Source organism: Dufourea novaeangliae, unplaced genomic scaffold (genome assembly GCF_001272555.1).
Source record: "Dufourea novaeangliae isolate 0120121106 unplaced genomic scaffold, ASM127255v1 scaffold392, whole genome shotgun sequence".
In the NCBI taxonomy this organism is placed as follows: Eukaryota; Metazoa; Arthropoda; class Insecta; order Hymenoptera; family Halictidae; genus Dufourea; species Dufourea novaeangliae.
Genome location: NW_015374267.1, coordinates 430896 through 444731, shown reverse-complemented (window position 1 = coordinate 444731; position 13836 = coordinate 430896). Strand labels below are relative to the sequence as shown.

The window sequence follows — 13836 nt, the reverse complement described above, 5'->3', positions numbered from 1 at the left end:
TTTCCAATTACGACATTTTTCTAATTATCGAACCAAGGTAAAAATCGTTTATCAACTTCTACAGTGTCGTGTGTATGTGTATGTCCTTTGTTGGTATGCATGTCGGCGCGCTCGCGCGTATGCCATATTTGTTTGTTTTATGTTTTGTTTGTATAAAGTATGAGTGTCTGTGTGTACTTATGTATACCATTCCGGTGTACGTCTTGCGATTCGCATCCCTCCTATGACGAATCTTCCCACTTTCCACTTCTCCCTTTTATCGATAAAAGTCTCAGCAATTATGACACATTGTTCGCCGTTTTTATTCTTCTTACATATAGCAGTAATAAAGACAGTAAATAGCTAAAAGGACTGTATCGATTTTGGGGGGGGAGGGGGGAGGTGGCCAGGACTGCGGCCAATCCGTGCCGTTTCACCTGCTGCCGCACGCTCGCCTGCCTCGTTAATTGTCATCGTAGTTCTGTCGGCATTACATATCTCTATCGCGCATTCACGCGCATTTCCGAACGCTCTCTCTCCTTTTCGTTCTCTTCGGCATTCTACATGTTGATTCATTTGCCTTCGTTCCCCTTCCTTCTGTGTTATGCGTCTGCCTCCCCCTTTTTCTATTGCTCGTTCTTTCAGTCTCTCAAACTGCCTCAGAACGTTGTTCCACTTTTACGCCCGTGTTCAAACTTTGATTTTCCATTCTTTTTCGTACCTATTCTTTCATTCGCTCTCTCTATCGTTCCCTTTCTCTCCCTCTCTCTCGCCCGTTCTCTTTCTTTCTCTCCCTCTCACTCCCTCTCTCCCTCTCATCCGTTCATTCTCTACAAGAAAGAAACTGTAAACCTAACGCAATAGTTTATTACTTATTATTGTTATTTCTTATGTTTAATGCATGCTTGTGGGATCTTCTCCATCGGCGAACCGACGCTCGCTCGTGTAAAAAAAAAAAACAAACAAAAAAAACGATACGGTCGTTTCCCTGCATTGTTACGTGATTAATATACCTTTCTTATGTCGTTGCGTGTATCGTACGCGCGTCATGCGACTGTGTGTATGTATATAATATATACGCGTGTGCGTGGGTGGGTGGGTGCGCGTATATCTGTATATGTTTTTTGAGTTCTGTATGTATTTGTGCGCGCGCGCGCGTTACCGCGCTGAATCGCAATTCGATATTCGGTCGTCCGGTAACGCAACGATTTTTTCCTTTTCCTCGACATTTTCTTCACATCTTTCCCTTCTTTCCATTCTTCTTCTACCGTCGCGTTTCTTGCAGAGAAAACGATCGAGCAATGTTAAAAATTGTGTCGTTGTTCACAAATGAAACGGAAAGAGAAAAAAGACGGGTGCGGAAATACGAAGAGACGAACGCTACCTCGGTCCATCTGTCGCGGTTACGCATACAACTATCGTCGCATGGTCGTATCACAAATTTACGTACGGATTACACATGTTCAGAGATCATGCACGCGTTTGTTCCCGGATATCGCGTCTAATCGAAGAGGAGAGAATGACGACTATAGTATGATAACGATAACTGTTGCTGTTTCTTTTCTTTCTTTTTGTTGTTGTTGTTGTTGTTGTTGTTGTTGTTGTTGTTGTTGTTGTTGTTGAGGGTAGTTGTTGCTTCTCACAGAGTGTTGCGCGCGGCAAGCTTGCGGCAGTTCCGGCGCGACACGAGCGGTATGACGCATTCCATTCGCTGTTCAGTAAAATAATCGATCGTATCGTTTAATATTAATATTAGATATTTGTGTTGGGTCCCAGAGGTTACTGAAACAGAAAAGAAAAACAAGCACACGCTCAGCGTTAGGTATTTACACATATATAAAAATAAAGGTGTGACCCGCGAAGAAGTGGCAGGGAAATAAGTAACAAACGAGCAGCAAGGTATCGCCGCATCACCGGCTTTGTCGTCTGCCTTGTCTAGAAAGCTACCGAAGGGAAATAAGTATTTGTCCGTGATTCGAGGCGACTGCAAACGTATTGCCGACGGATTAGTCATCGCGACCAGCCGATATCGGGTCCCCAAGAGCGAGCGGAGCAACCAACTGATATTATGCGCACGCGAATGACTGCTTGCTCGAACGTGATACGTGATAGGCGATACCGCGATGCGCTTGAAATCACTTACTTCGATTCGGCTGCACGGTTCGAATCTCTCGTCGGAGAAACTACCGCAACAAAGGCGGAAAAACGATGAGAACGGTCGGAACATTCTGTCGATGCGTTTCCTTCCGATACATCGCGACTATTGCTGAGCCGTGCTCGTGCGACAAACACCGTTTGTTACGCTCGTTTACGTACGTATCATCCAACCTAAAAGCCGCAGGATACAAGGTAGTCGCCAAGTTTTTCAACGACCGACGCGGCTTGCTGTGGTTGTATAGGGTCTTCGTAGAGGGAGACGACTACGGCCTGCGTCGTCTTCATGCAGTGGACGCCGACCTTGCCGAGTTTTGCCCTTATCACTCGATCCGTGCCCGACAGGTAAATGTACCTGTTGCCGGCCAAGGTAACGCCAGACGACGTCAGAATGTCCTGCTCGTCGAATCCCTGGACCAATTTCGCCAGCTCCTCTTTACTTACCTACACAGACACACAAATACCATTTTCACATGTTTTCTTTCTTTCGAACAAAATATACCGTGTAATATAGTCGGACATTTCTCTACTGACTTCAAGGCGATGTCTATGTAGCTACAGCTATGTCTTTGTACTTTACTCGTTTTTGCATTCTCAATGTTCCTAACCATACTGATGTCTCTTTCAGTATAAATCTTTAAAACACCAATGAATCGAGAAGGTACAAGAAATCCAGCATTCTCGCTGTTTCGCTTCGTTTTGACAAAGATATTGGAGAGGATGCGTATACGGGAACATGATATCTGTTCGCTCGGTTATCGATAGCTCCTTGCTGAAGCGATAAGAACAAAATTATTCAACGTCTCCTGGCTTCGAAGCAAACGGAAAAGGATAAAGGCGCGACTGCGCAAACTTGCAGGAATCGTGTATGTCCACACATACATCTATTCGGAACGATATTCATAATGCTGTCTTGTTCTAGATCATCGAAAACACAGCTCCAATTTTGTTGTCAACTCGTCAAAGGATGCGATCAGCGATCATCCTGCCAGCTGTATAAAGATCGTGTCAACCCGCATGAAAGGACTCTTATCAAAGACCGCTCTAAACACGACCTCTTTCCTGTCATGTACCAGCGGTCGAACGGAGGACGGACAAAAAAAGATCGAGTGTCTTTGCTCTCGTATAGGAATTCTCACTAACTTTGTACAACGGTACGCCCATCTCGAGAATATATATTCAACGTTAAAATCGCAAGAGCAGAGAATAACTAATAACGTCGATTTTGGCCAATGAAGGTCATGCACAAGCCGTGACTCATTAATTTCAAGTACGAACTAGTAGACCAGCTCAAGAATTCACATCGGCCGCAAGTTACAACGCTTTGGAACGAATCCGCAGCACTGACTAATCGACGAGTATGACGATGAATCAGCCCACGATATATAGAATCTCAGTCCTTCGACTCTTCGTGTTCTACGTTACCCAAGTACCGAAATACTGCAATTCCGAAAATACCGTGAAAGTTACGTGATCGTAGAGGCTAAAAGTGATCATCGAATCTCTCTTTCTTCATGCGGGGAAGATTCACGAGAAATGAACTTTTCAACGTCAAGTACAGAACTATACAAGTCGACGCACTGTTAAAAATCCGATTAAAGCATGTGCTGGTGGGTCGCGGTCGGTCGGTCGGTCGGTCAGATGATCGGTTAGTCAGTCAGCCGGCCGGCATCGCCATTTTGGCATTCGTAACCGGAAAGCGCGTGCACGACATGGAGCACGCACAACGCATACTGCAGCTGCCGATCTTTACACCTCCAACATTTTTTCGTCGTATTATGTATGTCAAAATTCAGGACATTTCTCTAGTTTGCTTTTTGACATACACACGCACACACGCGCGCACGCAGCACATCGAGAGAAGACAGGAGAGCTACGAATTCGCTGAAATTGTACGTTATCACGTACAAAGATTGCTCTTATATCCTTTTGCGTTGAAAAACTTTTCATATTATTACATAACTGACCACTCGTTAGTTAGTTTTATAAAACATCGACTAATTCTTTTCATCATACGTAATGTATGTATGTATGTATGTATGTACGTAAACCGAATCGAAATGTATGTTTCAGAGTATTTACCGACGCGAGGCGCAACAGCTTTTTATGTTTAGCACGGATGGCGCAGCGATCGAGTTAAACCTTTCTGGAACTGTCGGTTTTGCAATTTTAAACGACATAGCCTTACTCACATGAGTCTCACATCGTTTTGCCGAAAACGGAGTAACGAATTAAACACTTGATACTGGTGTAACACATTAGTCAACTACCGAGTTATTCACATTTGAAAATCTTGCGCGTATCGTATCGTATTATGTATATATGGATAGAGTAAGTTTTCTTTCGCTTTTGCCATTTGTCATAAAAGAATGTAACCTAACGATAGGAAGGAAAGTTGTACGTATCGCATGTAGATGACTATAAGCGTCTCTCTCGGTAACAGAAAACTTCCAAAAATATGAGTCATCCATCCCAGACAAAGCTTCTACTTTTCGACAGCTTTCTTCGCTGGAAATATCGAGCATCGACCACCAAACATCGTGAATCTACTGATAATCACGACCCTGAATTTTACAAACACAGCCGGAAAGAACAAGAGCCACCATTTCCATAAGAAGCAGGAGAAGCGACAACGTGCCTGGCAGGCAGCCATGTTAAACTTTGTCGAAAACCGTTCAACTTCGACTAGGCAAAATTTTCTGTGGTGAATAATGCCACACCCAATTTCGCCGAGGAATAATACATTTGGCGGAAAGATGGATTTCTTAGGTATATCTGAAAGAACGAAATCCATTCGATTAACAACTCGTGATAAACTCTTCGATTGAACGAGAAATTTATACGATTTAACCGCAATGATCGATCCTCCTATCGAACACGTCTGCCCGATAGAGAGAGAATTTCACTGGTGAATTTTCGATGAAGAGAGGGACATCCAACCGGTTGCTCGCTATTAAGTCAGAAAACTATATTCGTCCGTTTAGCCTTTTCAATGCTATACGTTCCAACCGGCTTCTGCAGCACGAGGCAGAATCGCGCCGGTTCTAGATGCGGAACACACCGAAGGATTTTTCAAGCATTTCATCGAACCCAAGGATTTGTCGCTGTTTCGGGAAAGTAAGACGCGCGAATGGCTACGTGGCACCATTTTTTTGACGATGAAACCGACCATACTTGTCGTTGCTCATAAAATACGTTTGGATCTCTACCATCGACAACTATACATTTGTTCCGCTACGTTCCGATTTCAACAATTTCATCGCTCGTTCCCCCCCAACCAACAAACTCCAAATATCTTAGAGTACATTTATACGCACGCACGCACACACACACACCACGCACGCACACGCATACATGCACGATGGATGATGTATAAATACGTGTGTATGTAGTTTATTCGCGCGATAAAGAAAGATGTTCGATGATGTCCACCAGCCACAGCGAACAACAAAGAAGGAAGGTGGAGAAGAGCGATGCGTTTACGTGTTTTTTTACGTGTATTCAGCGGATACTTTTCTTCTTGCTAGATACCTAGTAACGGCGGTGATAACGATGCTAGCAATGAATAATGCTAATAACAGTAATGGTAATGATAATAAGAATAGTAACAGGAGTAACATGATAGGCAATAATATAAGCTTCCGAAGCGTTAGTCGGTCCAGATAGAACGATTACTCACTTCGAAACCTTCAGACTTCGCCCAAAGATTGCCATCGTGTCCCGCGATTGCAGCTTTGGTAACACACCTAGACGCGAGCAGCTGCTTGTCAACGTAATCCTGCCAGCTCATTTTTTAACACAAGCGATTTGACCGAACTGTTCACTACAGCACTAGAGACACAACCCGTCACCGACTGACTTCTCTCACGACTACCAACGACTACCTATATGCGTTCAACGCCGGTCACACTTCTCTTTTACCCCTCCTTATCCCTTCGCGGTTATTCGTAGCCCCTCTTGGCCTCTCTTCGTTTCTCCTTGTCCCCCGAAACCCTGGTATCCAGTGATCACGTCCTCCCCACTTTTGATAGCAGCACGGTAATTGACTACCGACCAGTTCTACCAACCCTTGCAACAATCGAAACTACCTACCGACTATTATAAAGTTTAAGGATATACATATACCCGATCTTGATCGATCATAGGGTATATAAACCTGTTATTTTGCTTGGAAAAGATGCTCTTTCTATTTTCATATACACTCCTTTCTCAACGTTCAGTTAAACTGCTATGTATATACATAAATTGTATTACACAAGCGTTTCTTCTAGTGATTTTCATGTTTATTAATTTAAGATTTAAAGCTGTAATTGTGGCGACCTCTACAATAGGGACAATAATAGTACGGTAACACAAGTAATAGTTGGTAATAGTTGGTAATAGTTACTTCTGCAACTTCTTCCACGTGCTTTCCTGTTGACAGTTTATGTTTCCAAGTGATGTGACCAAAGTTTTCGTACCTACATAATAAGTATATTCTTAGCCACAATGCAAGTTTCTTGTCCAAACAACGTAAAAATTTATAATCTGAGCGCCGGAAAATCTCTTCCAGAGGTAAACGTTTATTTACTACGTTTATTGTATACTATTATCGTACCAATGTGAATAATTTTTATTATTTCAACAGTGGTTATCAGAACGTAAAAGACGAAGCTTATTAAAAAAGAATGTCGGTAAGTATCATTGTTTTCTGGTTACAATTGTACGTAAAGAGTGTATAAATGATTATAATGCTGTCCCAACAGATATACGACGTCGTATCGAGCTTATTCAGGACTTCGACATGCCCGGAGTTAGCACGTCGATTAAAGTTTCGAAAGATGGACAGTACATTTTAACGACAGGCATATATAAACCACGTGTAAAGTGTTTCGACGTCAAAAATTTGTCTTTGAAGTTTGAAAGATGTTTTGATTCAGAGGTTGTTACTTTCGATACGCTTTCAGATGATTATAGCAAGGTACTTAGATCTATATTTTTTGGATGTGCTCATTCCTATAGTTGTGACAGGTGATATGTTGTATCGTTGTGTTTCAGTTGGTTTTCTTACATTGCGATCGAACTATTGAGTTTCATGTTGCTCATGGCAAGTATTATAGGCTGAGGGTACCTCGTTTTGGAAGAGACTTGAAGTATCATTATCCTTCTTGTGATATTTTTGTAGTGGGAGATAGGTTTGTTGTTTAGTATTTTTACCTATAAACGTTCTTCCTATAAGACATAATTTGAGACCGATAACCCGGCGTATCAGTCCTGAGTATTTCCTCCGACTGGCCTGTGACTCGGCATGTGGGTCACGTTCTGACTACATAAACATTGATGGTTTCAGATAATAGCTTTGTTAATAATACATCGGTCTCGAATGAGACAATAATCCTACATAAATTGTGCTATATTTACTAGCATGTATTCTGTTGCAGTAACGAAATTTATAGAGTAAATCTTGAGAGAGGGCAGTTTTTGCAACCTTTCATGACAGATGCTTCATCGATAAATAAATGCGAAATAAATCCAGCACATCATCTTGTTGTTGTCGGAACTCAAGAGGGAAAAATTGAAGCATGGGATCCACGAACAAGAAGCAAAGCAGCTACCTTAGATTGTGCTGTGTACTGCGTTGGACAAGACAATAAGTATGACACTTTACTATATGTATAAACTGCTGTATTAAAAATCACTTTTTCTTCTTTCAACTAACATCTATAGTAACTGTTTTCCGATTGATTAGAGTACAGGCTGTTCCTGGTATTACTAGCTTGAAGTTTCAAGGTGGGTTAACACTTGGTGTTGGTACCTCAACTGGACAGGTACTGTTATACGACATTCGTTCGAGCAAGCCTTTTCTAACAAAGGATCACATGTATAGATTACCAATCAAGAATGTAGAATTCCATCGGACAATGGATCTAGTTTATTCTATGGATAGTTCTATTGTGAAAATATGGGATAAAGATAGTGTAAGTAGATTAAAGACATACACTAACTCGAGGTAAAGATAAATGAAGATAACAAATCTTTTAATATCTAGGGTAAATTGTACACGTCTATAGAGGCACAAAATGACTTTAACGACATGTGCGTTGTACCAAATACTGGAATGGTTTTAATTGCTAATGAAAGTACTAAAATGCAAACCTATTATATTCCTGCTCTTGGACCAGCTCCTTATTGGTGTAGCTTCTTGGACAGTTTAACGGAAGAATTAGAAGAATTAAACTATGAAACTATCTATGATGATTATAAATTTCTTACTGAGAAAGAATTGGATGAATTGGGTCTGTCGCATTTAAAGGGCACTAATTTACTTAGGGCCTACATGCATGGATACTTCATCGACATTCGACTCTACAAGAAGGCACGAGATGTGATGAAACCGTTCGAATTCGAAGAGTACAAGAAAAAGAGAATTCAGCAGAAAATACAGGAAACCTGTGGCAGCAGAGTGCAGGTATCACGGATTTCGTAGTCTTATTATTTGAAATTATACAACGTAGCAATATTTTCCGTACTTTCTTATCTTTACCAATAGGTTCATAAAGTACCGAGTGTAAATAAGGAGCTTGCCTTGAAACTAATGGACGATGAAGTGAATGTAAAGAAAAAGAAGAAAAACGCTTCCAATATTCTAACAGACGACCGTTTCAAGGCACTGTTCAGTAATCCTGACTTTGAAGTGGATAAAGACTCGCAGGAGTATTCTTTGTTAAATCCTGTTATTTCTCAGCTGGATAAAGGTAGAATAAAAAAAATGAAACAGAAATTAATCCAAGCAGAAGTACAACAAACTATGGAAATTGAAAGTGACAAGAATCAAGGTTGTTTTTATGTGATATATATTTTTTCGGTATCTTATTTTGTATAATTATACGAATATATTTATATCTTCAGATAACAGTTCAGACGAAAGTTTCATTCACGATGATAGTAGTAGTTCAGAGGATGAAAAACCATGGGTTAAGGAAGTAAAGAAACAATATCGGTTAATACGGAAGAATGAAAGACAAAACGAAGAAAATGACGCAAGCGAGGTAAATAATGATCAGGATGTAAGAAGTCGTACAAAGCTTTACGAAATCAGGGATGATAATGTCGAATTTAGAGACGCAAAACCGATATCAAAGCGGCAAAATAAGTATGTTTATATTATTACTCAATTGCAAAGAAAGAGTAATACCTAAATTATTCTTCTGGATACGTGTATTTTTATAGAGCTACTTTGGGAGACAGATTAAAAAATCAAGGGATTCACGATGTTAGAGATTCTAGTTCTCGTGGCAATAGAGAAATGACTTTTGCCGTGGAAAAGGTATGCTTTTATTGTGCGTATTTAATATGGTTCCTGTATACAGAAATGCATGTCTCTTTATAGAAAATGTCGACTGGACGCAGAAAACTGCAAGTAAAGAGGCACGAGAAAGAATATAAACATCTTTTAAGGCCAGCAGGAAATCTGTATAGGAAAAGACGCTAACAATTATTGTTGTATCAACGATATATATATATATATATATATTTTTTTTTTAAGTAGTAAACAATCTTGTTCTCTAAAGTGAATTCTATTATGTATGCTCATTTTGTAGTATAGGAAACGGTCGTCTCCTCTACTTTCCCAATGTCCTGTATTAGAAGTTGCTTACAGCACCAGTAAAATAATTCGCATTGCGGCGATGTGTGCGTGTGTATAATCTTGACAGAGGTGAAGTGTCATCTCAAAAGGCTGATATAATTTCAATTCATACGTTAGGGTGAATCACATACAAGGTGTCGATACAAATGTTTTCTTTTCAAGTTCAAAAGCATTGTGTTCGTCTGTCGAGAAAAATGACACTGGTAAGTCTAACGATCTACTAATCTAACTATATTACTAATTAAGCATTTACTTTCTCAACGGTGTATCGTTTATTGCGTTACTGTGTGTCGATGGTATCGAAAATTTCAACGATAAGTACTACAAATTTGTACACATAATACCGAATTTTAATGTCAGGAAACATTGGTTACGTGTATTTACATTGAGATTTTATTATCATACTTATATTTGTAACGATCACTGTTTATTTTGATTTTGAAGGTTCATCTGTTACAGTCACATGAGTTTGAAAATTGACCGCCCCTGTCACATTTCACGATTACATTTTTGTTTTGGTTTTTGATGGATTTAAAAATTATAATCGATAACAGTGTAAATTCATTCGTCCAAGTTGTCATAACAATAATAATAATATTGTGCTAGTTCATATTCTTACGGACTTATGAAAGAAAGTTAAAAGTATTACTTTTTTGTAGGCAAGCTCGAACAATGAATCGAAAAATGGGAAAGATCCTCCACAGCAGAATCACGATGAAACAACACAGGCATCTACACCATCTGGATTATCAGATTTGCAAATGCAAAGTACAGAAGTAAGAAGATGTAATTTTTGTTTATATTTCTCTTTGTGCATAACTATTTGCGACAGATACATTAAGAATAATTTTGATTAAAACAGGTAGGTGAAATCACGGAGATGCCAGACTTTGAGATGCTAAGTACATCTGCAGTTCTTCATTATTGCAAGCATAAGATATTAAGGCCATATCTCAGGTTATTAGGAGTAATGGGATTGAGACCAATGAGCAGTGATGATTCTGATCGTTTCTCTCGTTATTGTATTTTCGTGAATTTTCATACATTTCAAGTAACTGTATTCATATGCATTGGGTATATCCTACAATACATGGCGTGTTTCAGGTATAACGTTAAATTATATTTATCACATTATTCTCATTTTATTATAGTACGATTCTAACAATGTATAATTGTTCTTTCAGGAGGGACCGTGGATTCTGCTATAAGGCATTGCCATTAGATATTCAGATTTCATCAAATAAAAGTGTAGAACGAGTACACGAAGTTGGTTGTTTTGGAAATACTGTGTTCAGTTATTTTATTCCTAGTATATTACATTTGATTGCATATTTATACACAGTATATCTGTTTCGTATTAAAGAGAACGAACAGCTACAAAATTTAATGGAGAGAGCATTTCTTCTCTCCTCTAATCCTGTGAATCGTGGAAATCAAAGGAAACTTGTTCAAATACTGTGGTTATTTATAGCATTAAGCGTCGTTTGGATAATTATGGCTTTGATTACAGTTAATGTTTTGATGGCCCAAGGAAACATTGAATTTCAGTGGCTGGAAGACAGGTAATTGTGCATGTTTTTTTTAGTATATTTCTTTCGAATCATTTTATAATATTTAATTTTCCTGATGTTATTTGTTGTTGCCACTGTTGCTTTCCAGTTATTATTAAATTACAATTATTTCGATATTGCAAGATGTCTGACTTATAATGTCTACACGCACATTGCATTATGTTGCATTGTTTTCAAACTTATTTTTTGCACAGTGCATATCAAGTAAAAATAACACTGAAGGTATTTCTAATCGTATGTACATTGTGGCACGATATGGTTCAAGGAACGATTATAACCAGTTATTGCTTACAAGGGCAACTTTTATTGGCACATCTGTACTTTCTTCGTGGGAAATTGCTTCATCATACTTTACCTCCTATCGACTGGATGAGGGTTTGTCAAATTCAAGTCCATACGATTCTCTAAGCTTAAAAGCGCAAATTACAGTTATATTGGTTTCCTTATATGTTATAGGAGATTTGTGAATTTAAAAAATTATTGAAATATTTCAATGACGAACTAGGGCCAGCCGTGTGCATATACACAGTTGTAAACTTATCATGGGCTGCAGCAGGCACAATCTGGTTGCTCCAGTACGATGACAATCAGGTGCAACATAATCCTATTACTTGGATTGGTATAGGGAATGTTCTTCTGTGGATGTTAATATCGGTGGCTCCGTTTGTTCAGGTATGGTCTCGCAATCAAATAGAATTAATAAGAACTATTACGATGAGAAAATTAAGTCATGAAGTTCGCGTTTAAAAGAAACTAAGAGAAAATAAGTTTGAATTGATTCTGTTGTTTTTTCTTCATCTTTTTAGGCAGCTCGTTTAACTACTGCCTGTTCCATGATTCAAAATATCGGACACGAAGTGCGTATTCGACCGTTTGTTTATCAATGCACGCCAGGCGAAGATCTTGACACGATACTTTTGTACACGTCGTCATTGAAGATGTGCGCCAGGCTCTTTAGAGTACCAATTACAGGCAGATATCTTTGTCTTCTACTTACTATAAGTAGCATCCTGATTATCACGCTAGGGTTGTGTCAATACCTTTGATCACAGTATTACTTTTTAAAATTAAGTTACCTACACAAAATTTTATTCTTTGTATATTTTTTACTTTATACATATAATCTAATAAGCCATTTTTTAAAATATAGAAACGCTTATATTTTAATCCGGTTTTCCCATTAGCAATTTAAATCAATTGTGATTTGTAAAAGAATAACGTTACTGTAAAACAAGTGTACGTCTAATGAAGATAAATTCAAAGTTTTGAGCATTGTTTATGTAGATAGTGTTTTTTAGCTGTAAGCAAATTCTTGCTATATGCTATGTATGATGAGTTATCCATATAGTAAAATGCATATAATCCATCATTGGTTGCTTTGTTGTTGTCATTGTTGAATTAAAACGGTTGTACACATACATGTATTGCAGGACATAATAACTGTCATAAAATTAAAGATGTTATTTCAGTTGAAACAAGTAAGATAGATATACGCTTTAACTAATGCGTGCCGATCTTGTCATAAGAGAACATGTAACAAGCGACAAGAATTCATATCCTCTATTCACTGCGAATCAGTAAGCACAAGAACATTGTTAAAATAGCTATTGTTTGTAACAGTTGTCATTGGGTATTGTCTTGTGCTCCCCGTCTAGGTCATCTTTGGACAGCTCTCACAACGTTATATGGACAGCTTTAGTGTTGAACGAGCAATACATTTGAAGCTTAAAGTACGTAGATTAATGCCGTATATTGATAATAACAATAAATGGACCCAATAGTGTTAAAATCGTATTTAATCGCGTAATACTATTTTTTTTTACAGGTGGCGCCATCCGTGGCAGAACGCTGAAACTGGTAGCCAAATCATACCGACAGGTGAGTGAAAATTTGTAATGATGGAAAAATGCGAATATCTCAGTAATTAGGCGCTTAGAATTAGCGTTAGTGGTCTCAAATTATTCCTAGCGACCAAATGCATCGACCCAATACCTAAAAACCCCACAATTATTAAAATTATTTATACCTTTATTAACATAGATCTTTATGGAGATACATAGCGGCAATCATTCATTGTTATAGATTTCGATCGGCTTTAAACGGTCAAACGCGCATAATTTTTCTTCCCCATACAATAGATTTGTAGCTTAAAGAACGTAGATTAATCTCCTGTCAGTGGCAATAACAATAAACGACCAGAACACTGTTAAAATCTCATTTGTTTGCAACGGTTGACACTGTATCTCGTCGTGCGTACCCCGGTTAGTTCACTTTGCACAGCTCTTACACCGTTATACGGACAGCTTTCGTTTAGCTGAAGCACTCAATTTGTAGCTGAAAGTACGTAGATTAATCCACTGTTATTGATAATAACAATAAACTGCCGGAACACTGTTAAAATCGCATTTAAACGCGGAGTACCACTATTTTTTTGAACGGTGGCGCCACCCGTGGCATTTCGCTCAAACTGCTAGCCAAATCATACCGACAGGTGAGTGAAAATTT

General features: G+C 38.8%; 3 protein-coding genes across 3 annotated transcripts; 2 read left to right on the top strand and 1 right to left on the bottom strand.

Annotated features, from left to right (window-relative positions):
* Positions 1–182: 182 nt before the first annotated feature.
* Positions 183–6040, bottom strand: LOC107192668 (profilin). The gene is made up of 3 exons (XM_015581983.1): positions 5813–6040; positions 2308–2577; positions 183–1761 (listed from the first exon to the last, which is right to left on the bottom strand). The coding sequence occupies exons 1-2, from the start codon at positions 5921–5923 to the stop codon at positions 2308–2310; spliced, it is 381 nt and encodes a 126-aa protein (XP_015437469.1). The 5' UTR covers positions 5924–6040; the 3' UTR covers positions 183–1761.
* A 561-nt stretch (positions 6041–6601) lies between these two features.
* LOC107192695 (nucleolar protein 10) lies at positions 6602–9649 on the top strand. The gene is made up of 11 exons (XM_015582016.1): positions 6602–6687; positions 6761–6806; positions 6879–7093; positions 7171–7307; positions 7554–7766; positions 7862–8090; positions 8162–8581; positions 8663–8948; positions 9022–9265; positions 9343–9439; positions 9503–9649. The coding sequence occupies exons 1-11, from the start codon at positions 6622–6624 to the stop codon at positions 9602–9604; spliced, it is 2055 nt and encodes a 684-aa protein (XP_015437502.1). The 5' UTR covers positions 6602–6621; the 3' UTR covers positions 9605–9649.
* Positions 9650–9936: 287 nt separating this feature from the next.
* LOC107192703 lies at positions 9937–12402 on the top strand. The gene is made up of 7 exons (XM_015582026.1): positions 9937–9963; positions 10420–10536; positions 10623–10864; positions 10945–11322; positions 11526–11706; positions 11788–12003; positions 12138–12402. The coding sequence occupies exons 1-7, from the start codon at positions 9955–9957 to the stop codon at positions 12375–12377; spliced, it is 1383 nt and encodes a 460-aa protein (XP_015437512.1). The 5' UTR covers positions 9937–9954; the 3' UTR covers positions 12378–12402.
* The last annotated feature ends 1434 nt before the right edge of the window (positions 12403–13836 follow it).